Source organism: Echeneis naucrates, chromosome 7 (genome assembly GCF_900963305.1).
Source record: "Echeneis naucrates chromosome 7, fEcheNa1.1, whole genome shotgun sequence".
NCBI classification, from domain to species: Eukaryota; Metazoa; Chordata; class Actinopteri; order Carangiformes; family Echeneidae; genus Echeneis; species Echeneis naucrates.
Window position 1 is genome coordinate 21,388,966 of NC_042517.1, and position 26,020 is coordinate 21,414,985.

Here is a 26,020-nt window from a genome sequence, read left to right on the forward strand (position 1 = left end):
TTTATCAAAACAACTCAAAATAGTTGAATATTTTGTCATCAGAGACCTTGCTCTTAATTTTCTCTCAGAATCAAAATTGCTCCTCTGATACAGGCTGCTGTTTAAATTTTCCCACACCTTTGTTGCAACAGGTAGGCCAAGGTGCAGGTCAGGAAGGCACAGACCTGCTTGGAGTTTTTTCCACCCATATCAGCTCCACAAAGAATGGTCCTGTGGATGCCTCGGCCCTGTGTGTTTACCCTCTCGATGAGCTTGACAGGCACATTGACTCTACCCGTGACCTCTGTTACACACAAGATGGACGAGAGGAAGGAAGAGGAGAGGTAGCCTACATTGAGTACGAGGTCAAGTCAAGCTGTGCCAACCTGCCCCTGGTAAGGATACAATAATTTTTTTTCTCGCTCTTGCTCTCTCTCTTTTTTTTTTTTTATACATGTATGTTGAAGCATCTACATCCATTTAATGTTGAAGTAGCCTTTGTTTGTTGGAGCAAAAGCAATTAACTGAGAACAACCATTCTATGAATGAGATGATTGTATGAGCCTCTTGAATTATTGTTTTTCTGTGGTCCTTTCAGGTGAGTCACGTGTTTCTGTGTTTTCTGCTTTTTGAGCATGGCAATTGCTTAATGTACACATATTTCAGCTATACATCATTATGAATAATTTCCAGTTGTCTTTCTGCAACATGCATTTACTGACTGATTCAAGTTCAGTGTTCGGAGGAAGACAAAACAGAGGAAAGTAACAAAGGATGACTTCACTGGCAAGACTAAGCTGAGAGACAGGAAGAAATTGTGGCTCTGTGTAATGGATGGTTGAATGTCCTGTAATTAGGCTCAGTGCTTAAAAGTAGTTGGAGGAGCAGTTTTGCCCAGCTGCAGCCTTCAGTGCCCACCCCGACCCCCCACCCCCAACCGAAACTAAGGCCCCAGCTATCAGAATTATTTAATGAGCTCATTAGTGATCAATAAACCAAACTAACCCCGAATCAGCTGTGCTGCTGCTTAATGAGCAGTGACAAGGGAGGATTGGAGTCCTTTTAAAACCCACTGTCATAGGAGAATAAGAGAGGGGGGTAAAACATGGTCAAAACTGTAGTGCAGGAAGGGAGACTGTAGAGAAAGATTATGCTGAAAGAAAGACAAGAGATGATTAAATGAAGAGGGGGATGTTGAGCCACAGCGCATTCATGATAAGGACAAGATGACACGCTCCTTTGTTCCACAGGCAAAAGAGAGTCCTTTGAACTCGGCACCCACAGTGCTCATCTTTTCACATCTATGTGAGAAGACAACCGCAATTTGTAATTCCAGCAGCTATTGGCCGCTGTAAGGCATGTTACCCTGGTCTACATTAAGCAGGTCTACAATAACTGATAAGCCTCTCCTCAGGCTTATCAGCTTGAGTGATCCAAATTAATAGTATTTCATGAGACTGAATTGGTGATTTGGCTATGGGTTCTGTTTAAGGATGGTGCCCTGAGGTAAGCATTGATATTAAAGTTATCAGTTAATGTTAATATTTTTACTATTGATAGTTAAATACATTTTTTGAAAGCCAATCACCAGTAAACCACCAGGCCCCAACAAAATTGTGCCACATTTAAGTTGTATCACAATAAAAGTGGTGCCTGATGTCAGGCTGTGTCACAACAGGGACAAGATAGATCTATTAGATCACAGTCCACCACCCATGTTAATTTTTCAATAAACAAACTGTAAGTAGGCTATAATAAGATATCCCATTCAACTCTATCTGTCAGTGCCAATTATGTGGAGCCAGAGCTCACAGAATTAATGAAAAGCAGGATTTGGAGTGCTTGTTTTGCCAGGCCAAATGAATGAGTTTGCTTCTGAATCAGTCTGCTCAGACCTTCTGTTCAATGCTGTTATTAACTAAGAGTATTCAGTGATAGGAAAGAATAGAAGATGAATGGATGGAAAACCCTGCTCACAAAATCCTCTGGCAAAATTTCACAGAATACCCTGAATGCATATCCCTGTGGCTCTGACCACACCCCCAGCCCGATGGCCAGCCGAACTCCGCTTGAAGCTCAAACCCTGTGGCACACCTCAGCTGCCCATCTCACTGCTGTGGCTGTCAGTGTCAGAGACGGACACAGCATCGCCTTCCTGGGAGACTCCAAAGGGACTCTGTATAAGGTAGCTTATCCCATTTGAAGTCATGCATACTTTTATTTTTCTGCCAATTTCTTGACGCCCTTTAGCCTGTCCAGGCATGAACCAGATGCCAGGCAAGGAGACGCCTCAGACAAATGAGGATCTCATTATCATGGGAATATTTGGGTCATTGGGTAATATCCTATTATACCACGCATACGGTAGGGCTCACTCAAGGTCTCTCTACAGCCCCAACCTTGAGGCAGTTCCCATCTGCTTTTTTCAAGTTCACCTATGAATCGCTTCCCAGGAAAGCAAACTCACTTCACATCAAATAAACTTTTTTTTTCTGTCCAGGTCTCTGACGGTTCTCATATGCATCTGTATCACTGTGTGATTGCAAGAGTCCAGCCTTTCTGACTTCCACGCCTTTCCAACATACACAGACATGCATACCAGGCTCCAGCTTTACATTTAAAAGAATGTGAGTGGCAGCATGCTGCCGTCCAACAGTGAGAAGCATAGCATCTAAGCAGCATCAGCTTCCTTTCCCACCATGCCAGTTCTCCCTTAAATAAGTGTGTATTTGTGTAGTATGATAACATGAAGGAGAGATGCCAAGACAATTAAGACAAGAGAAACCTCAGCTTGTCTATGTGTCAAAACTGTTTAACATTGACATGTTTCATCAGTTGGTTTAAGATTTAAGAGAGGGAAGGCAACTCTTCATGTGGAAAGACACAATTTAAAGGAAAAAAAAGAACAGTATTTAGTAGCTGCTCTATTTTTTACCACATTGGCTATTTGACTCTCTGTAATGTTAAAACTACCCCCATATCTCCCAGAAAGATAAATCCAGCCTCAAAGGCACTTTGAATTTCTCTCAACTTGTATGAATTTGATCAATTAGTTGTAACTTGTGAGCTTTAGGGGCCAGCTTCGTCTTTCTGCTTTCACATTTTACAGAAAAAATGGAGAGTGGTATCAGTCTCTCACTGAGCTTGACCTTTGTTTCCTCTCAGGGAATCAAAGGCCTGCATGAAATCAATGTGAATCACTATAGTGTCTTAAAAACTGCTCAATAACTTTTTCATGTCTGTCTTAACCCACTTATATATATACCACACTTATATTCCCATATATGCTACTGAGGCAGTCCTTGTTCTTCCAAGGTCTTTGAATAATTTTTTAGACTTGTGCTTTAAGTTTTTTTTTTTTTAATTATTATTTATTTTTTTATTTTTTGGCTAATAGCTGGGCTTCTTTGACCAACCAGTAACTGACGATGAATGGTTAATTGATAATACTGTCTCTAAACCAATGATAAACTACAAATACAAAGGGCAACATGCTGCTAAACAAAAACATGTACATCAAATCAGCTGCATGTGACTTTTTTTTTTTTTTTTTTTTACAGAGGCGCAAACTACTTGTTGACTCGGGTAGGATGGTTTTTGACTACTTATCACACAATGCACAGTTGGACTGGCATTGATTCTGACAATGCATAGACCAGGTTTACCTTAGTGTTCCGCATATCTGAAAGCTCATCTGCTCATTGTTATTCAGAGATGGCAACATAACTCTTTCAGATGGCACTGATGTCTTAAATCTTCCAAATTGACTTTTTTAAAATACATTTCCTGTTTGTCTTTCTTTTCCCCACCCCTTAGCAAGGTAACACTGTCAGAGGAAACTTACTGAGGGTATAACTTTACTGAACTTGACTGTTTCAGATGATGAAGTCTCAAACATCCGAGTGCTGTTTTTAAGATTGACTGTGAAAAAAATCCCAACATATTAACTTAATATATCACTCTATTCTCCACAAAATAACAGAAGCAAAACAGAAAACTGCAGAAAACATTCAGTCACCAAGTATTGCAGCTTCCCAATGCCATTATGTGTTGAGTGTATCCTTTTAATGGGGCAACTGAGTCTCCATGCTCTTCACAGTGATCAAGTGAGCGCTTTATGGAAGGGGGCATGAAAACCTCTGATAATCACGTTAACGTTAATGTAACATGAGAGTTTGAAGGCCTGTGATTCACTTAAGCTCGAGGTGTCTTCCTGTTCTTCATATTAGATTTGACTGTGTGGTAATCACATTCATTGCCACTTCTCCTGCAATCCTGCGCAACAGTAATTCGATTTATTTTTGATTTGTAAGCTGAAGAAGATATTCCTCTTGTGTTATTTTCTTTTTTGACAGCCTTGCAGCACCTACCACTTATTTTGTGTAAAAGTGTCTCTCTATCCACCTTATTTTCAAACACGGAAGTAACTTCTGTGTTTTTGTGCGGCACTTCCGGTCAGCCGCTTTCCCTTACCGGAGCAAACAGTACAAGCTAATGTTGATCAACAGTGTCATGGGTACACTATAAAGAAACCGTAATAAAACAAGATGCGAGGCTGGTACCACATCCTCAGACGCTTACCGACTGACAGTACCAGTTCCAGTACAAAGCTGATGTACTGCCCAGCCAAAGCAAATCTGACCTCCACTCTGCCGGGGTCCTTACTACATTGGCCGGGTGTTCCTGCATTCACGTGTGATTTAAAAATTTAATTGACACTTGAAAATGAGAAGACATTTTATTTAACATCAAGCTGTATGTGTAATTATATACTCTGAAACTCTTTTGGTAAAAGTCTTGAAATATAATCACAAAAATAGAAGAATTAATGAAAAATAGAGGTGACAAACACAAACTGTTCAGAATAAAGCAAGCTCATTCAAGAAACACCCTCTTTCTCATAAATTGTAATTGTTTAGTAAATGGTTTACATTTACATTATATATTTATGTATATCATATGTAAAAATGAAAGCACAATCAAGGCACAATGGTCTGTAACTAGATTAAAGAAAAAAAAAAAACAAGTGGACATGACATGTTTGATAGCAAAGGGATTTATCGTCTTTAGGTGGAGGATGCAGATCATATCGTGCCTTACATCCACATTCAGCTGTCGTACGTGGCCGATATTCAAAACACTCCCCTTCTAGGTAAACTTTGCATTTATACCAGTTATTATTATAGCCCCTAACTGCACAAGAGATCCGGGTTTTCCTTGATGCCATTACTTAACCAAAAAACAGCTGCGGTAGACACAAGTTAGCTAATAGCTACACAGTGGTGAAGCCTGCTTGACCAGAAGTGTCGGACAAAAAACTGGAAGCTAGCTGCGTTCTGTCTTGCCTCCGTGCCTCTGTGAAAAATAAGTGACAGTGATAATTATTATGTATCATATATATCACAATTTCTGAATCTTCTCTTTGTTTTTCAGGTTTATCTTGGCCAAGATGGTACAGTGGAGGTATACGCAAATAATACAATCCATCTTAACTCGCCGATTAACAGCGATCTTGTATTGGATCAGAACGAAGCCCACATCTACATCATGACCAAAAACAATGTAAGTCACAGACAAAAGATTCATAATTTCATTTCCTGCCAAAAAGGAAGGAGAATGTGAAAACAACAGTCTGGGTGGGCAAGGAGGCTTTTATAGGTTCAATGTGTTTGAAGCTGAAACAACTCAACAGATGCATCGACAGCTGCGGCCATCTTGGGGATCCAGTCCGTCCAGCCATTTGTCCAGATGTCTCCATACAGGAAACTGAACGTGGCCATCATTTATCAGCACATAATGTTGTCAGTTTTTCAGGCCTTAATACTTGCTCAAGCTGTGCTTCACTCATGAAAAAAAGGATAGAAGAATAAGAGGCAAATAGCATAAAAGAAAACAGAGAGGCCAGCTGGCTGCAAAGGTCAAAGGTCACTAACCCTACTATGATGGGTACAACAGTCAGCAAGAGGTGTAAGGTCAGACATAACAATGGTATTGATCATGTGTTGGCACACTCCCGGTAAAGTGTGTCTGTGTGAGAGGCTGATAAATGGATTTGGGAAAGTGCTGCTCATAACAGTGAATGAACTGAACTTCTTAATCCAAAAATGGACCTTGAGTTACCATATTCTTTGCATTATAAGTCACACTTAAAATCCTTAAATTTTCTCAAAAATCAGCAGTGCGCCTTATAGTCCGGTGTGCCTTATGTATGAATTCTTGTTGTGCTTACTGACCTCGAACCAATGTTATGTGGTACACTGTGCTCCAAAATTTGTCAAAATGCTTTAGTGCGACTTTGGTAAGCAACGAAGCTGCTCCGCTTGATGGATTGTCAGAGCATTCCCAGCTGGCACAGGGACCTTTTATTAACGTTGGTGCTTGGTTGGATATGGATTGCAACGTCATATGTTTTATCATGCGCCTTATGTATGAAAATAGACTAATTCATTGATATCACACCTTATAATGCGGTGCACCTTATAGTCTGCAAAATACAGTATATTCAATGTTTATATTGTTTCAAGCAAGCTGAATTTTTCTTGGAGTCTGATTTATTGTTGTACATCTGGAGAAAGCTACTATAAAATAATAATGAAATAACACATGGGCAATGAGACGTCTGTGAAGATTTGCATTAGCATTTTTTTAAAAAAGGCTGCAAGTTATAATTTATTTTGGTCAAAATGGTCACATTAAATAATGAAGCCTGCTTAACTGTGACTTGTCTGTAATTTTCATAGGAAGCTAGCAAGCCCACTGATTTGCATGTATGGTGGTTATTTATTATGCTATTGACTAATTCATTAACACTCAAATAAATGTGGAAGATGGTGTAAAAACAAATAAGTGCTTTTCAGGTTTTATATAGTGCTCTCTGAAGGTTGTTTAAGAACACAGATATTGATGAGCCTATGGACTGAAACAGCAAAAGAGCTGGGAAGTCATGTTAAAAAATGTAATGAAAAAAAATTATAATAATGTGGCAGTGCTTTCATGATCTGTTATCTCACAAACCATTCAGCTGACCTTGTGCCTTCTTTGATTAAGCAGAGAGCTGAGCATGAAAAGATAACGTTTAGTACTGCCACAAATGCATGCCTCTGAGTACTGACCCTCACTCGCTTCACTTTTCAGGTGGAGAAGCGTCCGGTGGCAGAATGTGGAGATCACCTGGATTGTCAGTCCTGTCTGTCCGCCAAGGATCCCTACTGTGGCTGGTGTGTTTTGGAGGGCAGGTATGTCCATGTGCATGTGTTGTTTAGGGGTTAATGGTGGGGCTTCTCCAAACACTCAACCTCTCTACTCTTGTGTGGTGTTTCAGGTGTGGCCAGCGTTGGGAATGCCAGCGCGGGTCTCTACAGGAGCAGTGGTTGTGGAGTTTCAACCAGACGCAGCAGTGCCTCAGTATTCAGAACCTCAGCCTCTACAACATTAGCCGTGGAGAGATAACTGATGTAATTTTGGGGAGGGAGAGGGAAACACATTGGAGTAATGAACTAAAATATTCACTTGTTTGCTTGTCTGAGTCTGACCTGAATTCATGTATCAAAATAGTTTAATGTGTTTCATCCTTTTTGTGTGTGTGTGCTGGGAGCAGAATGAAATTATTGCCATTTCCATTTTTCTCCTCCCTCATCCATAGATTACAGTGTCAGTAGAAGGCCTGCCTAGTCTTTCAGAAGGAGAGTTGTACTCTTGCTTTTTTGAAGACACAGAAACTCCGGCCTTGCTGACAAACATGGGTGTGACGTGCTCCACTCCAGATGCCAGCTACCTTCCTCCCATTGGCCATGGAGATGGTAAGCATCTTTGTGTTTGCTCAGCAACTGCAGCCGATGCAGCAACAAGAAGAAAGTCACATTTCTGCAATCCAAGAAAGTTGTTCAGGTTATACTGCTGCTGGTCTGTATAATTGCAGAATTTGTGGTGGTCACCCTGTCATTGCGTTTCATAAATGTGACTGTGGCAGAGACGGAATTCACCTTTTACAACTGCACCTTGGTTCAGGAGCTCTCAGGACACAGGCCGTGAGTACATCAGTTTGAGAGAAAGACAGTATTGCAAGTAAACTTACTGAGTGAATATCTAGGAGAAAGTACTGTTTGGCAAATTTGGTAGACAATGGCAACAAGTGGAAAATAACAGGTATTTGAGTTTTATGTGTTTGTAAATGCATAAACAGAATAGATTTCTTTACGGTGTTTGATGTTTTTTTTTAATTTTTTTTTATTTCTTGCTCTTTGGAAGATGTTATGGATGTGTCAGCAGTCGCTGGGGGTGTAACTGGTGCATCCACCAACATGTCTGCACCCACAAACGCACCTGCAGCCAAGGAGCCACCATCTATAGCCAAAATGTGAGTGAAGTATAAAAAAGGAAGTACTTTGATTGTGTTAAGATTTGTGGTTTTATCTATATGTTATAGATAATTTATATTTCAAAGGAAACACTGTGCAATGTAGCTTAAACGCATGAGAGTTGTTGGAAGTGTTTTATCACACTTGCATATATTGTGCATGTGCTGTCTGTATGCTTTGTTTGTTGTATTCTGTTTGTCTTCCATTTGCCTTTTTAATTATTATTATTTATACATTTATTTTACCATGAATCTTTTTTTTAAATTCACCTGTTAGTTGCTTCTTACTATAGTATTTACATACCCTTTGGTTTGTCCTAATATTGCCTCCTCCCCTTCTTTTTTTTTTTCTTGTTCTTCACTTTCCTCACTTGCTCGCTTTTGCTCCTCCATCTTGAAGTTCAAACCACCAACATCCACCATTCCACCACCCACCAGAAAACTGACCCCTTTTCCCCCGACTTCCCGGATCACACCTACAACAATAACAACAACAACAGCACAGCCACCATCCACAAACATACCTACCCAAATAACAGCAAGTGTCACCACAGTGACACCATACACCAGCCCTAATGCTGAATCTGCAGCCCCTTTCACACTGCCCATAACCCCCCCTCTTGGCAGTAAAGAGCCAGCCACTGTTTATGCTGGCATCACCGCTATTGAAGGGTCCCGTTTTGATGTCAAAGGAACAACAGAGGGGATTGGTGCCGCAAAAAGAGATTTTTCAGATGGTTATTACATTGACACACTAAATATTGCTGTGGCGACGTTGTACACTGAGTTACCCAGCAGTAACAGTGGCCAAATAGACTCTAACTTTAGATTTTTCGAGCTGTCTGGTGAAGCGGTGGGCTCATCATCTGAGCTCAGCTCAACCATCTCCAGTGAAAAGGCACTTTTATTAGACATGTCCGCGTATGACAATAAGGACTCCAAAGATGTTGACTCCCCAACATGGCTGACTGAGTGGGAGAGGACGGAGGGGGAAACTGAGTTGGACTCGGCAACATATGTCGAAGGTGCTAACGAACACTCATTCAACTGCACACAATCACCAAATACAGCTGATGGCCTCAACTCTGAATCTGCGACAAACTACCAGTCAGATTCATCAGCTGGTTCTTATTTCTCGGTGAGTTCAGAAGACGCATTGTGGAATTTTGTTTTCTTGTTCAACGCTGGATGAGAAGTTTGACTCATCATTGTATCTGAAGATACATTTAGCAGGTGTATAGCTTAGCGTAGTTTTGAATAAAGGCCAACCAATGGGTGTCGATCTTCTGGTCTAACTTTCAATAACCCAAGAAATGTCAAAGAACATGTAAAAAAAAAAAAACTTACTTTGGTGAATACTCAATTTCTCTCCTTATAATTAGCTGCCCTGTCAACAGGGAGATTGACACAAAATCAATTTGATTTCAGATGTGAGGATTGAGAAATTCACTTGACTAATCCACCTTTTCCAAATTGTTTCTGTCCACCTCATTCAGTGCGAGCTGCAGAAGGCAGCACCCACACCCTGAACACACCTTTTGTCCCACTAGTAAAGAGAAAAGCCATGCAGCTATGCTTTTGTTTATGAAGTCAACTCTCATCTTGTGTTTTGCTTGTGCATCTTGTTGTGGTCTAGTTTTCCTTTTTGTTTTCTTTCATTCATTCATCCTACCACTTTTTCCCAGCTGACATTTGGCGAGGGCAGGGTACATTCAGGGCCAACATACAGAAATAGACAGAGATGAAAAGCCACTCACACTCACTTCAGACTTGCAGACAATTTAAAGTCACCAATTAACCTAAACATGCATGTTTTGAGACTGTGGGAGGAACCTGGAGTACCTAGAAGAAACCCATGCCCATGGTGGAGTCCTTATCTAGGTCTACTTTTCTTTGATCTCTCAATTCCAGTCAAAAGAAATATAAACAGTTCAATGAAACCCTTTGATGATGATTATTTACTTTAGAGCTTCAGTGAGTGACCTGCACAGACCCGGAACTCTTCAAACATCCTTTGTATGACTGGCACTTGAGCCAAGCTCAGTAGTGAAGCAACACTACATAACTCTACATAGTTCCTGTGATCATTAAATAAGAGTGGTTGTGAATATGGTGTTGCATTTTACTTTCGCAATTTAATGACTGATTATATACCACCAGGAATGTCCATGTGTGCAGAAAGTTCAGGATTCTTCTCTCCTCCCTGTCAACGTGGAGAGGAAAATCACACTGGTGGGAAGACATTTGAACCTGTTCCAGGTAATGTGACCATCCACAAGGTCAACAGCCCCTTGCTTTAGTAGAGGGAGTTTACATTAGTGTCATACATGTGTTCAGTTTCCATGTTAGCTAAAGCGCTGAAGGACATCTTTACTAGCAGCAAACACATTTATGTGACTTTCACAGTACAGAGTGAACATTTCTGCGCTGTGGCAGCAGAGATAACTGGTCTGTACAGACAGTATGCTGTCAGACAAAGGTATAGATGCGTGTTAAGTATATGCAGTTGTGTATGTTCAGGATGAGAATCTGGACTATGAGTGTGTGCTGAATATCGAAAACCAGTCAGTGGTGGTAGACGCATTCGTGGAGTCTGATACCACAGAGCCTTCAGTCTTCTTCATCACCTGCCAGCAGCACCAGGTCAGAGAATGAATGCCATTTAAGTCTGGAAACAATGACACTGTGTATTCATTTACAGCCATCTCTAAGTAATCACACATTCAGTTTCCCATCAATGCACATTCTTGAATGCTATTATTTATAACAACGTGTTATATAAATTGTTGTCATCATGGTTATATTAGTTCCAGATCCTTTCCTTGATTTTTCCATGCAGGATCTCAGTAACCATTTTGCAGCAGCAATGAAATGATAACATACTGTAGTCACAAAAATCATTCTAGTGTTGTCTCTTATTCTGTGTGTTTGTGTTGGCATGAATGTGCCTCAATAGGTCTCCTAACCAGATGTGTATGCTTCATATGTGGCAGTGCATCACATCAGCTAAAATAATGTGTCACGCATGGTGTCTCTGCATTTCAGTATGCCTACTCTGCCCTGATGGAGGAATACCATGCCATGATCAATATAAGGAGGAAAAACAACTCCCCAATCGACAGCGCTGACGATCTGTATGGTGGGTGATTTTCCTCACATGTGTCTCTGTGAGAGACCACGCATGTGTGTTCACACAGTAACGGTACATACAGTGTGGATCTATGTAGTGTATCCTTATACCATTTCTCTCTCCCTCCCTTATTCCAGTGACCCTGTTCAATTGTTCAGTGGGGCACTTAGACTGCAGCCGATGTCGCACTGCTGACCCCAAGTATGGCTGTGTTTGGTGCGGAGGCACCGCCAGTTCTCGCTGTGTGTACCAGGACTCCTGCACCGATGAGGTTAAACACACCTGCCCTGCACCTGTCATTCACTTTGTAAGAATTTCTCCCGGTCTTTTAAACCTGAGAGAGAAAGTAGGCGCAATGAGTGAGGTGTCCTAGTTTTAAAAACTAAAGTTGCTTTCTGTGTGTTTGTGTTGTAAATAGTCACTGACAGTTATGAAACTGATGTGAACGCTTATATCTTTGACAGCTGGATTAACTCCTTTGTGGATATTTGTTCATTTGTTTCAAGTCATTACAGTTTTCATTGTGCTGTATGGAAAAAAAAAATCAAGGAATGATTGGGAGAATAATACACTAAGTCTGAAAATTTAAATATACATTTCAAAAGTTTATCTATATTAAATGACTAAATATGACTCTTGCACACGAAAGATAATTGTATTCTTCTTCTGATGATGATGATATTATTATGATTATGATTATTAATCATAATCATAATACTACTACTACTACTACTACTACTACTAATAATAATAATAATAATAATAATAATAACAATCATCATCATCATAACAATTTACAAAATACTATACAATGTCAGATTGGAAAACATGTAGACTGTGCAGTAATTCAAGAACTGTGTTACATGCTTCATACTTTGGAATGTCTTGTGTTTCAGCTGGACCCAATATCTGGTCCTGTAGAGGGAGGAACACTTGTGACCATATCAGGCTCTAACCTCGGCCAGAGAGCTGAAGACATCCAGAACTCAGTCACAGTTGCCGGGGTCCCCTGCAGTGTCATCCACAGCAGATATGAAGTCTCCTCAAGGCAAGACTGCACCTCAATACAGGCTGCTGTACTCTTCACTTTTTTTTTTTTTTTTTTTTTTGTAGCTCTAACAGTCTCATTTTATAATCTTGCAGGATAGTGTGTGAGACCACAAGAAGTGGAAGAGAGAAAAGTGGCCAGGCCTCAGTAAAAGTGAGTGGAGGAGGTGTCGGACTGTCAGCTCAAGTCTTCAGCTTCCAGGTAAACACAGTCGGTCAGTTCATGTGTTTACACTCCAGACTGGACACAAAAGTGGGTGTAAATGTTTATACTCATGTTAATGAGTTTATACTCTCGGTCTTTAGTTCCAAGTCTTCAGTACAAATGATGTCTGCTTTTTAAATGATGGTACCACTGAGAGTAAAATAGACCAGAAAGCACAGGATGGATTAGGGGCAATGGCTACTGGTGGATTGACAGACTGTACCACCTGATCAAGATAGAGTACAGAGCAGGTCAACTCCACCTTCTCCTCCAAATATGGTTTCTATTTAAAATAACCAAGGACAGATGGTGACGTGACATTGGCTTGACACTTGAACACTAACTCTTCTGTTTCGCTGGTCAGCTGTGATGGGTGGGATCAGGATTTCTAATTGAAGAATTATGAATAGATGCTTTTAGCCCATTTTTTCATGCCGAAGAGAAACATTAAACAATATATTAATCACAGCAGAGTGTTTTTATGTAATTGAAAGAAGGAAAGAAGGAAACCCAGTTTTCTTTTTCAAACAGAAATCTATCACTCCTCCAAATCTCAACCACAAATTGGAAAAAGGGCTCCTTGTGTGTTTTTCTGATTTAGACATGTTTTCCCTTGTGTGTGCTTCAGTTATGTGAGAACATAGTAATTACTCCTGGGAGGAAACGAAAGCGGGCAGTCCAGGACCTTGCCCTTATTATTTAAAACAACAATAATAATAATAATAACATTGTCCTGAACTTTTCCATTAGGAGGATGCAATTCAAACATGATCAGCAGTGAGTTGGTTTTATAAAACTGTTACTGTAAATGTTTAATTTTGCTGTTTGTGTATCTAAGAAAGAAAAAGATGCACAACCAATAGAGGTAACGACTGCTCCTTTTTTGCTTTTACTTTTGTATGATTAAGCTTCATTTGAGATTGTGCTTTGTCAAATGCGGGCCACATTACATTACAGTAAATGGTCTGTAGGTTTGACAACAGCCTTAATTAACTGACCAAAGTGACAAGTGGATTAATTGTTTTACTAGCTGGCTTTGAGGCATCCCTTTCGTGTTTCCCCAGAATGCCCTGGTGTCTTATTTATCTCGCCAATACATCAGCCCATTCAGTATCAGATTATTGATTGTGCTTTTTTTTCTCTATCTGTTTTACCTTTGCATCTCATCCTTCCTTTTGTCTTTTCTCACTATCTCTTTATTAGGATCCTGTACTGAACAGGATTGTCCCGCAAAGGGGGCCCAAGGCCGGGGGCTCATCTCTTGCTATCAAAGGCCATAGACTGAGGACTGGTCACCCAAATGAAGTCAGTGTCCTGATTGGAGGAGTGCCATGTGTGGTGTAAGTGCATCCAATGAACCATGAGCTTCCCCTTCCTGTTTATGCATGATCTGTTCAAGTGTTTCATATGATAGTTTGTTGGAGAAAATGTGCATGAGCTGGATAAAAATGTCAAAAGCCTTTTTCTCAGGCTGAACATCCAGGAGGATCAGATCAGTTGTCTGACCAAAGGCAGCAACAGAACAGGAGAGCATCGCATCACAGTGCGGTTTGGTGGGGCAGAGCGCCACCCTCAGGGCTTGTTGTATTACTACACCCCCAACCCCAACATCACAAAGGCTACTCCTTCCAGAAGCTTTCTCAGGTACAGTGGAATTTAACATTTACTGATTAAATATTTCTATTTGATTTAAATCAAATCAAATCAAATCAGATGTATTTGTATAGCGCCAAATCATAACAAAGTTACATCAAGGCACTTTACATATAGAGCAGGTCTAGACCAAACTCTTTTATAAATTATTTAAAGAGACCCAACAGATCCCCCGATGAGCAAGCACTTGGCGACAGTGGCAAGGAAAAATTTCCTTTAAGAGGCAGAAACCTTGAACAAAACCAGTCTCAGGGCGTGCGGCCATCTGCCTCGACAGGTTGTGTTGAGAGTGGGAGAGAGAGTGAGATAGGCATTGGTGGGGGGTATGGGCAGGAACATGTTGCTGCATGAAGTTCATGGAGTTGCGCTGTAGTACAGAAATCATGAAGATATGGGAACAGCAGGTGTTGCAGGAACATGGGATGGCGATGAGTCACCACCTGCAGAATGAGGAAAGGGAGAGAGAGAAGAGGAACTGGGAGAGACAGAGACTTGCAGAACATGGTTAGTAAATGCAGTATAAATGCGTAGAACTGGGTGAAACTGTGTTTTTTAAGAGGGGTGGTTCTTATCAGCGCATTAATGCCTCACATTTTCCTTTCCCCATAAACTACTGTTGAGTTGGAACTGCTGTCACTGTTATTTATAGCTGATTTTTTTGAAGAGGTAAATACTTGTAACAGGCTACCCTATGAATGTTCTTAAAGGCTGTTTCTTTAGTAGTTAGGATTTTGTACAGAAATTGTTTCATTACTTTCTTAAAGCCATGTTTTATGGTATGTCACAAACTAAATATGCATGCCTTTATACAAATGCATGAATGGGACCAAGCTTTTATTTATCATCCTTATGTTTTTCCTGTGTATAAGTAATTAGATACTTTAAGAAACATTTTTGCAGTAATTAGGATGCAAATATTAATATTGTATGCAAGCAACAAATCTTAAACTTCCTTATAACATTCAACCAAACAACAATCAAAGAATACTGTGATTCTCCAGGTTAAGCTGTGTATTGACTTTGACTGCTGGAACTAAAAACAAAGCAAACGTTCTGATGGTGCAGGAACTGGTACACTTGGAATCTTAATGCTGTCCTGAAAAGGTTTTAATCAGTCTCCTGTGAGGATGTAAATAATGAATGACGATATCAGTATTTTGTAATATTGGTTTTTTCAACTAGTTATAGACCCACAAAGTCCTTTTTAAGAGTGTTCTACCAACACTGTGTATACACCATGCTGAGTAATAGTAGCTGTATATTATTTTTATTTTTTCAGTCTTTGACATTAATCTTTCATCACTCTTTGGCAGTGGAGGCCGAATCATCCGAGTGTCTGGTCAGAACCTGGATGTGGTCCAAGAGCCCAAGATGCGGGTCACCCTCAGTCCTCCTGATATTCTCCCTCCCAGGAAGAGAAGGAGCATCATTAGGAGTAATGAAATGAGCCTGACCAGAGGAATGGTCCGCCTCCCTGGTTCACAGAAGAGATGGCGGAGGATCATCCCTGATGCAGACTGCCCTGAGGGTGCTCTCTGTCATGTCAAACAGGTGTGGACCAAGCAGAGATAACTACACCTTAGTCTTGTGTTGTGTGTTTTCATTACTTCATCTTCCCTGTCATCTCCTCCAGTTCGAGTCTCGCTGCACTGTGAACAGCTCCTCCCTCATCTTGTGCCCGACCCCAGCAGTGGGTCCAGAGGCTCGGAGAGCCGGGGTCAAAGTACAATTCCTGCTGGACAGCCTCCATTTCGACTTCAGCACTGTGGGGAATGAAGACTTCAGCTACGAGTCTAACCCAAAGCTCCACCCTCTGAACCAGAACGACCCTAGCAAACCGTACCACCACAAACCTGGCAGCATAATCTCTGTGGAGGTAAGTGCTAATGCTCATTGCTACACCCTAGTCAGGTCCCAATTCACTTCATCAAGATCAGCAGGTGTGCTGACACTTTTTTCTTTTTTTAGACAAGTGAATGCAGGTGCTGTTTACATTTCAGACAAAAAAACAGATCTCAGTGAGTGTGGAAATGTTTTTGGAACTGTTGAAAAAGCAGTTTAGAATCTAACAGCCATTCACATGTGTGGGCAGGTTAGGCATGAGGAGAGCAAACAAACAAACAAACAAATGGTCCTCAAATGGACCTGCTGTACCATGTCACTGTGAAATCTTGGTTTTGTTTTGAATCCATTTTGTCCCCAATTCAAAGAGAGAGAGAAAAAAAAAACATCTCACTTCTTTGTGGAGATGATGTCTGTGCATAATTGCAAACGTATCCCCCTGGAATTGAGATGAGCCACAGGAGATATGAAATTCCATTGATTCATTCATCTTCTACCGCTTATCTGTTTCCAGGTTTCATGGGGTGCAAGAGTAAATTCCAGCTCCCACTTGGCAAGGGCGGGTTACACCGTGGATAGGTTGCAGCTCCATCACATAGAGACAGAAAGAGACAAACTAAATCAAGTCAGATTTATTTGCATAGTGCTAAATCATAACAAAGTAACATCAAGGCACTTTAAATATAGAGCAGCTCTAGACCAAACTCTTTAGAAAATGATTTAAAGAGCACCAACAGATCCCCCAATGAGCAAGCACTTGGCAACAGTGGCAAGGAAAAACCTCGTTCTTCCAACTTCCAAATTTTAAGAAATCTTGGGCAGAAGCAGGCTGAGAGAGAGAGAGAGAGGCGCTAAGTCCTTCCGCCAGCAGTTTAGGCCTATATGGCAGCATAACTGAAGAGTAAATGGACTTAAATTTTTTAACTATAAGCTCTGTCATACAGAAAAGTAAAAAAATTAAAATTACTGAAGAGTCCACCCCTCAGACCGATACTGGAAGGTGGATTGGAAGTCACCAATCAACCTATGCATGCATGTCTTTTGGATATTGGGAGGAAACCAGAGTACCCAGAGGAGACCCACGCAAGAACGGGGAGAACATTCAAACTCAACACAGAAAAGCCCCAGGCTCAACCTTCTTGCTGTCAGACAACAGCGCTAACTACTATGCTGCCACATGAAATCCCATCAATTTATAATAATCCATACATCCTAATGATCTTAACTAAAATATAAATACAATATAAATTAAGTTTTAACAAATAAAACACACTCACTTGACTGAGTGATGCTTCTTTCACCTGACATGAAAGATGGTTGCTTACTCATCTACAGAGCTCCAGCTCTGAGTCATTTTCTTTCTTTCTCCTCCAGGGTGAGAACTTGGACCTTGCCATCTACAAGCATGAGGTAGAGGCTCGGATAGGGGAGAGGGTGTGTTCGGTCAAGACCCTGACACGCAACCACTTGTACTGTGAGCCACCGGTCCAGCAGCCGTTGCTGGCGACCAGCTGGAAGCAGGATGGCATGGAAATACTGCCCGAGTTCACAGTGAGTGAACATTAGGGAAATTGATGTTCATCTTCAGTGATAGCTGACTGCATCCTGGGGCTCTGGTGGGAGTGTGGTCCTGGGGTGGTAATTTGTTTTAAACAGTTTCTTCTTAGCTTGTTCAACTCAGTCTAAATGTCCATGCCGATGCTTCCTGTCTCTGTGTTTTCCAGGTGAGAATGGGGAACCTTAACTTCTCCCTGGGCAGAGTCCAGTACGACAGCCAGCCCCTTTCCACCTTTCCTCTGGAAGCCCAGGTGGGAGTTGGCATCGGAGCCTCCATAGTGGCCCTCATTGTGCTCATCATTGTGCTCATATACAGGTAAACATTCACGCTAGCTTGGGTTATTTTGCCATTACCTGCAAGTAAATTTGATTTTTAGTAAAAAGAAGCAACATTTAATAAGACGAGCCCACATGTACAAGGAAATATGAATGAATAGATGAATTTCCTCCGTGCAGCACAGAACAATTTATTCATCCCAGTAATGGCTGCTGGAACAAAGCTCTTTCTATCATTCACTTGTAAACTTTGAGACTATGAACCTTTGTCCAGAGGAAGTAAGCTCAAATTCATTGAGCCATAATTAAAAATCCAGCCTGCTATCTGCTATAGCTGACCATGAACAGGGACGTCGGGTCTGGCTGCCTACTGGACAATTTAACAAGTGGACTCAGGTAATACCTGTTATTTAGAGACAGATTTCTAAACTATGATGCCACAGAAAGGTATGTTAGTCTCGTCAATATGGAACAGAACAATTTCCTCAGCCACAGCAAACACAGGTCAGATTCAAAGCCAGGCCTCTTTGGTTGTGGGGTCAATCTGACCTCGGCAGTTTCAACCTCCAGGAAATGAGAATAATCAAGGTTTTAGAAAAAAAATTAAATTGCAGGTTAAAGTGAGTTTTTTTTTTTTTTTTTTTTTTTTTTTTTATAACCAAAATGAGTGTTTGAAATATTGATACTTCTTTCATGTCAGATGAATCTTAAATAGCCTGATGAACATTAATGGGACATTGAAAACATATGATCATGCTCATTTCTATAATTTGTTTACGAAAAGTAATAGTAAAAAGCAAAGTAAAAACAAAAATTGGATATCAACTATTTTTATTGAAATGATAAACATTGATTGAGGTCAACATTACTCCAAGAGTAGCAGGAGGGGAAAGGGTAAGCATCCAGCCATCTGAGCCACTTGGCCAGTCTTGTTCAATAATTGTCACAAAATTGATTGTAGATTGTACACTTTCTGATTTGTAGTGTATGTGACTTCACATTTGATGACACCTCTTCAAAAAAACACTTCTTTTTTGAAATATTCATTTGAAGGTGCAAGTCACTCAAGGTCTAGATCTTTTGATTCCACAGCATTTTCAGGATGATTTGTACCTGAAAACTTAAAGAATATAGTAGTTTGCTGACCTAAATGTTGTTAATGATCTGTTTGCCAGGAAAAAGAGCAAACAGGCCATGAGGGACTATAAGAAGGTACAGATCCAGCTGGAGAACCTGGAGACAAGTGTGAGAGACCGCTGTAAGAAGGAGTTTACAGGTATGAGCCAAACTTTTAGAAAATGACATCAGCTCAGTCACCACTTCAGTAAAACAACCACCCTGGACCTGAGGTTTATTTATCCCCTGCCTCCGTACCCCTCCCTCAGACCTGATGACTGAGATGATGGACATGTCCAGTGATCTGGTGGGTTCGGGGATACCATTCCTGGATTACTGTGCCTATGCCGAGCGCATTTTCTTCCCAGGCCACCAGGACTCGCCACTGAGGCGAGATCTGGACATTCCTGAGAGTCGGAGACAGACTGTGGAGCAAGGACTTATCCAGCTTTCCAACCTTCTCAACAGTAAACTCTTTCTGACCAAGGTCAGCCAACAGAGCTGGGCTTTATTCAGTATTCAGTAGGTGTATTAATGTGTGCAAGTTAGATGTGGGTGAACTGAACTGAACTTGCTTTGGAAAAGGGACATGTAGTTTATCATTCAGCCTTACTTTTTGTAACTTCTTTCTCCCTGATGTATAAATTGTAAAACTGAATTTCAAAACAAAACTTTTCCCAATAATTTTTCACCTAAACTAAATGGGAAGCTTTTTTTTTTCTTCTTCACATCACCTCATTTCTTTTGTCTCTCCAGTTTATTCACACTCTGGAGGTCCAGCGGACATTTTCCCCACGAGATCGGGCTTATGTGGCATCTCTGCTGACCGTGGCCCTTCATGGGAAACTAGAGTATTTCACAGACATCTTGAAGACGCTGCTTAATGACCTGGTGGAGCAGTGCGTGGCCAAAAACCCCAAACTGATGCTCAGGAGGTAAGGAAGAAAGCCTACCTGCCAGTCTTTCAGTCCAGTTTATTTATCTAGCATCCATCATTACAGCATTTTCTCTTTTATTTTTCAAGAACCGAATCTGTGGTTGAGAAGCTCCTGACAAACTGGATGTCCATCTGTCTGTTTAGTTTTCTGAGGGTATGTATGGGCTCAGGAGACATTTGTTGACAAGACCAGAGCCCAGTTGGCCAGGACACTCATCTAAAGTCTCTGAGATAAAATGTTGTTGTTATTGTGTTAAGACGCTGTTGACCTTCCATCTCTCTGCCTGTTTAGGAATCAGCAGGCGAGTCGTTCTACATGCTGTTTAGAGCAATAAAGCACCAGGTGGACAAAGGACCTGTAGACGCAGTGACAGGAAAAGCCAAGTACACTCTGAATGACAATCGTCTGCTCCGAGAAGACGTGGAGTACCGCACACTGGTCAGAATACACATCTGTGTAGAATGTCACTGTTGAGAAAATACTCAATCATTTTCATATTTTATTTAACACAGATATTTATTTCTTTTCACCATATTTCTGATGAGATTCACGTTGCATTGTCTTCACTCGTTTTGGTGCTGTTAAAACTTTGTGTACAAGCTTCTTTCAAAATAAACCTGAAAATAAAATATGGCACTTACTTAATGCAGAGAAGAAACACATAATGACTTGGTTTATGTAAACCAAGGGTCAAATGGAATTGAACTGAAAGGAATTTAAATCTGAAACAGCTTTATGAACCACTTTTTTAATTGTTCTATTTGAAAAAGCTAACATGAACTCGATCTTCATTAGAATAATCCAATATTGATCGGTAAAAGGATGAGATTGATGGATAATTTAGCATATTGATTGAATGAATCAAGGAACTTGGAAGAAAACATTCTACCTTCAAAGTGAGCATATGCTACTGCTGACCTCTGTGCTGCTCAGTGGATGAAGATGAATAGACAGTAAACTTCCAAATGCAATAAAAACCTAGAATTCATTCAGCAGCTGCTTTGGTTCGAGAGCTCGCTGATGGATGTGAACATAGTAGCTGCTGTTTCATAACCTTCAAAATGGGCTACAGCTTCACCATGTGTGTGCACCATATGCACATTCTACCGCGTAAACGCACACTAGAGCACTACATCCACATAGGGAGAGAATGAATATTAAAGAGTAATAGCTTTAATATAAAACCCTTAAGAGTCTTTCCATTGTAGGCTAGATATTTTACAGCAACAGTTCTGTGAGAATTTCATTCATAACAATGGAAAATTGTTTGTTTGTTTTATTGAAATATCTCTGACTGCATATAATAATATTAACTTGGAATTAAATCAGTAACTGAATCAGGAAATCAGGAATCGATATTTCTATTAGAAACTGGCTCTGCATCTGTCTAGACACTAAATGTGGTGATGCCAGCTGCAGTATCCAGTGGACGCACCACCACCCAGACGATACCTGCCAAAGTCCTGGATTGTGATACCATCACCCAGGTGAAGGAGAAGCTCCTGGAACAAACCTCGAAGGGAACATCCTTCTCCCAGAGGCCACACATTGAGTCGCTACTTCTCGGTGAATCCTGTTTATTTTGCACCATCAACCAAGTATCTGACAGTATCTGACAGCAGTGATAAGTTGGCAGAATGTCAGTCCATCACATGAACTGATGGGCAAGGTTCCATCTTGACTAATTATTCAAAGACACATCAAATCTTCATTCGTTCAGAGAGAGAATATCAGGCCTCTCTGTGAATTAATAATAAATCAAAAGTTAATGTCTGTTTCTTCTTGGATTTGAAATTGTGCAGTCATCAAAGTCTTAAATCTGCAGTGATATGACAATGTGCATTGATGTCACATGATCATATTTCCCTCCAGAGTGGCGTGCAGGCGTCGCAGGTCATCTGATCCTCTCAGATGAGGATCTGACATCTGTTGTACAGGGATCATGGAAGCGCCTGAACACATTGCAACACTACAAGGCCAGTGCACGCACACACACACATGGGCACTTAATCAATTTATTGTGCAGAATAATGCGGTGAGCTGACGAAGTGAGCTGTGTTTTACAGGTGCCTGATGGAGCAATGGTTGCCCTCGTCCCCAGGAACACCAAACATCTCCTCCATGACAGCCACGATTACATGCCTGGAGAAAGTAAGATTCAGGCCCCTCTGGGTATACAGACAATGTGGCATGTTTAGATATAAACAGTTATGAAGAACCTGCAGTGCCCTTAGTGTCGTGACTGTCCAGGGTAAACAAAAAAGGTAATGGCTGAACTTAGTTACCGTGATAATGAAAGTGAAAACGCTGCTGGAAATAGCAGAGAATTTATCAAAACCAGGTCTCCTCTCTTCTAATGTTGGCCTTCTTTCTGATAAAGGCCTAGTGCAATCTGCAGTCAAGAAAATAAAAACTGCCGGCCATACAGTTGGAGGCCATATGGTACTTAAACTATGTTCCATATATGCAAACATTGTTGTGTGTATACATGTATATACATGTGTATATATATGTATATATGTACATGTATATATAGTGGATAGAATGAAGATGATAATGAATGAGAATAGCAGCTTTAACAAAAATAATGCAAAAAAAGAAGCACAATTCTTGAATGCGAGCCATGTATTGGCATGATTTCTTGATTGGAAAGAGAATTTAGCTAAAAACCCTGTCAGCAGTACTTAACTTTGTCAATAAATGTAGACTACTTTGACTCTGTTTGTCCTCCCCTAGAGACCCCCATGCTTGATGACGGGGAGGAGGGAGGAGTGAGGCTCTGGCATCTGGTGAAAGCCAGCGAGGACTCTGAGCTGCCCAAGCACAGGAAAGGCAGCGTGAGGGAGAGGGGTGGGGAGAGAGCCAAGGCCATCCCAGAGATCTACCTCACACGATTATTGTCCATGAAGGTAACTGACGTGATACAGAGAGAGTCCATCACTGATGGCACCACACAATTTTTTATGGAATCATTGGAAAAGTGATTTAATTTAGTTTTCATTCAGATGCTAAATGCTCCTTTTTAAAAATTCATACAATCATATCTTTCTTTCTTAATCAAACAATCTCTTTGGCTGTCTCTGCTGAACCTCAGGGCACACTGCAGAAGTTTGTGGATGATTTATTCACAGCGATCCTCAGCACCAGCCGTCCTGTACCTCTGGCTGTTAAATACTTTTTTGACTTGTTGGACAACCAAGCCTTGCAGCACAACATCACAGACCCTGAGACCATCCACATTTGGAAAACCAACAGGTAACTGGGCTGCAGCTTACAATGAGTTTGGGTGGTACAAGACAACAAGGCCAGAAATGGGACCGGGGCCAACTTGCTGCTGGGACAACATATGAGAAAAGTTATAGACACACCTCAGTAGAACTTCGTCCATAGGTTGAGGAACATCTTGTGCCAGTGGAGCTAATCACAGGGTTTTTAATATACCAGGCTTTGTTTCAATAAATCAACAATATGCTTGTAGTCCTATCATAAACTTTTTCTTGGAACCTTTGATATGTCTGTGATACAATAATGTTGTGTGTATATATATATATATATTACTATATATATTACTATATATAGTAATCTTTATGAAATGGGTATTTAAACAAAACAATTTCACTTTTTCAAAAGAAAATTTGTTTTCTGTCTTGGTTGCCAGTACAGTAAAATCAGACGATTGATCCATCTGCATTAGAGTCATAAGCCAGTTTGCTTTTCTTAGCATAGCAGTGTTACAAAGGTGCAACTCTGCATTTTTGCAAGTTTCCTACAGCATAAATAAGAATTGTCATGACTGGCTCAAATCCCTGACAAAACAGCAAGGTAACACAAAGCACTTCAATCACAAAATGAATAATTTCTTAAATAACCAAGGCGAAAAACAACATTTATGATGTTTGTCGGTCAGTAATGCGAAACCAAGGAGCATGGAAACCAGGCACAGACAAAAGTTTACCCATCCACTGGCTCCTCTGAGGCACCACTGAATAGGACTTATAAACCCATGGATCAACCAAACCCAGGTGCATTCGGTCACCTATACCCGGACCACGCCTCCTGAAACACAAAATCATTTAGCACAACAAGACCAGAAAAGTGGAGTCGTCACAACACCATAGCAGTTTCCATGTTTTATTGTGCATGAACACAAAAGAAAGGTCCTCTCATCTGTGTAAAAGCTCAGATGGTTCCTCATAAGACCTTTCTGATGTTCCTTTGGGAATATTTTCTAAATAAATGTCTCATTGAAACATGTTTTCTCCTGTTATACAGTAATTGTTCAAATTAACATACATTAACATACAATTAGAAGATGACTTATTACATGTATGTCCTATCTATTTCCTTTTACAAACAGTTTACCGCTGCGGTTCTGGATCAATATCCTTAAGAACCCACAGTTCATCTTCGATGTGCACACTTCAGACCACGTGGACGCAGTGCTGTCTGTCATTGCCCAGACCTTTATGGATTCTTGCACCATTGCCGACCATAAACTGGGACGGGTGAGCAGGGCACTTTCAATATTATAAAACAATGTTTGTCAACATCTCTGTGGCCATGCTTTAAAAATTAAAAAGTAAAAACAACTTTTCAAGTGAATGAATCAAGGAAGTGGTGGGTATGTGAGTAAATCTACTGTATGCTACATATTGGGAAAAGTAAATTTGTGTTAAAGCTGAATCATATAAATGGTGGTTGTACTGAGACCCCATGCTGTCATACTAGTCCTGTACCAGCTACATATATCACCTTTTTAATCTACTAATAATTTCTCCATTTGTCTTTGGTGTATAGGACTCTCCCATCAACAAGTTGCTGTATGCCAGAGACATCCCTCGCTACAAACAGATGGTGGAGAGGTAAGAGCATGGCAGCCAGCTGGCCCACTGACCTTAGGCGTAGAAAACATGAGGCATAGGACAAGCTGTCAGCGCCAGAGAGAAGGCAGACTAAACCTGCAAGGCTTCCATGCATGGATGGTCTGAGAGCAGACTGCTACACTTACTACCGTCTGCTGCACATTTAACCCTGCAGATTACTGTTGATGTATCAGGGCTTCATTACTCCAATCTCTCATGTAGAAAATACAGTAGTTTCATCAAAACACTTCAAGGTTGTTGTTGCTATAGATTTGTGTATGTCCCACAGGCTGTGAAATAGCAGTGACAGTGCTACTCTTTAAGTCATAGTATAAAATCTGATAATGTTCCAAGACAACCAAAACGTCCCTTTTTTTTGACTCCCAGTAGTTTACATTTAACCGGTCCTTACTGCTACATTTCACAAATAATCTGTCCAGAGCTGATTCATATCCAAATATGATGTGATGTTGCTCACCAACCCGAAGGTCAGGGTTCGATTTCCAGTGTAGGCACCTGAACATGTCTTAAGTTAATTGGTGACTTGAGCAGCACAATGCAATTGTCAATCAACACTATGTGTGATGCGAGGGTGGCTGGAGTGATTAATTTGATATGTTTTAATGTGTATGTGGGAGGCATGGGGATAAAGAAGTTTAAAAAATCATAGCCACAATGGGTGGTGGAGGCCAGCTGAGTTTTGTGGACCTGAGGATGAAATGCAAGCCCTTTTTCAACATGAACATTACAAATTAAATATCTGCCATATATACATTACCAGTCAAAAGTTTGGACACACTTTCCTATTAATTTTAATGAGAAAGTGTATCCATACTTTTGACCGTTAGTGGATAATGATATAGATTGTCCCATTTGAAGCTGCAGACCCTTTCATATGATGTGACTAAATGTGCATTAACATGTATTTTTAAGTTGATACTTGAAAAGTGACCTTTAGCTTCAGTCTTGTTGCTCGGCAAGTAACACATCCCAAAATGATGTCTGTCTCTCTGACCTTTTTCCTGAGTTTGTCCCCCGAAGACAGCATGTATACAGAAC

General features: G+C 40.7%; 1 protein-coding gene across 1 annotated transcript in view; it reads left to right on the plus strand.

Annotated features, from left to right (window-relative positions):
• Positions 1-26,020, plus strand: part of plxnb1a (plexin b1a) — a 59,834-nt gene that overhangs the window by 30,013 nt on the left and 3,801 nt on the right. The window contains exons 4-36 of the mRNA XM_029506022.1: positions 132-374; positions 1,982-2,164; positions 5,413-5,541; positions 7,114-7,214; positions 7,301-7,433; positions 7,622-7,778; positions 7,898-8,006; positions 8,227-8,335; positions 8,736-9,473; positions 10,496-10,594; positions 10,856-10,978; positions 11,381-11,474; positions 11,603-11,772; positions 12,362-12,513; positions 12,609-12,714; positions 13,921-14,057; positions 14,188-14,361; positions 15,684-15,921; positions 16,004-16,246; positions 17,587-17,763; positions 17,937-18,085; positions 19,221-19,321; positions 19,431-19,648; positions 19,918-20,096; positions 20,186-20,252; positions 20,391-20,537; positions 21,491-21,665; positions 21,972-22,075; positions 22,166-22,250; positions 22,836-23,008; positions 23,194-23,354; positions 24,457-24,604; positions 24,897-24,961. Of these exons, the coding sequence (XP_029361882.1) occupies positions 132-374; positions 1,982-2,164; positions 5,413-5,541; positions 7,114-7,214; positions 7,301-7,433; positions 7,622-7,778; positions 7,898-8,006; positions 8,227-8,335; positions 8,736-9,473; positions 10,496-10,594; positions 10,856-10,978; positions 11,381-11,474; positions 11,603-11,772; positions 12,362-12,513; positions 12,609-12,714; positions 13,921-14,057; positions 14,188-14,361; positions 15,684-15,921; positions 16,004-16,246; positions 17,587-17,763; positions 17,937-18,085; positions 19,221-19,321; positions 19,431-19,648; positions 19,918-20,096; positions 20,186-20,252; positions 20,391-20,537; positions 21,491-21,665; positions 21,972-22,075; positions 22,166-22,250; positions 22,836-23,008; positions 23,194-23,354; positions 24,457-24,604; positions 24,897-24,961 (5,387 nt within the window). The remainder of the gene's footprint in view (positions 1-131; positions 375-1,981; positions 2,165-5,412; positions 5,542-7,113; positions 7,215-7,300; positions 7,434-7,621; positions 7,779-7,897; positions 8,007-8,226; positions 8,336-8,735; positions 9,474-10,495; positions 10,595-10,855; positions 10,979-11,380; positions 11,475-11,602; positions 11,773-12,361; positions 12,514-12,608; positions 12,715-13,920; positions 14,058-14,187; positions 14,362-15,683; positions 15,922-16,003; positions 16,247-17,586; positions 17,764-17,936; positions 18,086-19,220; positions 19,322-19,430; positions 19,649-19,917; positions 20,097-20,185; positions 20,253-20,390; positions 20,538-21,490; positions 21,666-21,971; positions 22,076-22,165; positions 22,251-22,835; positions 23,009-23,193; positions 23,355-24,456; positions 24,605-24,896; positions 24,962-26,020) is intronic.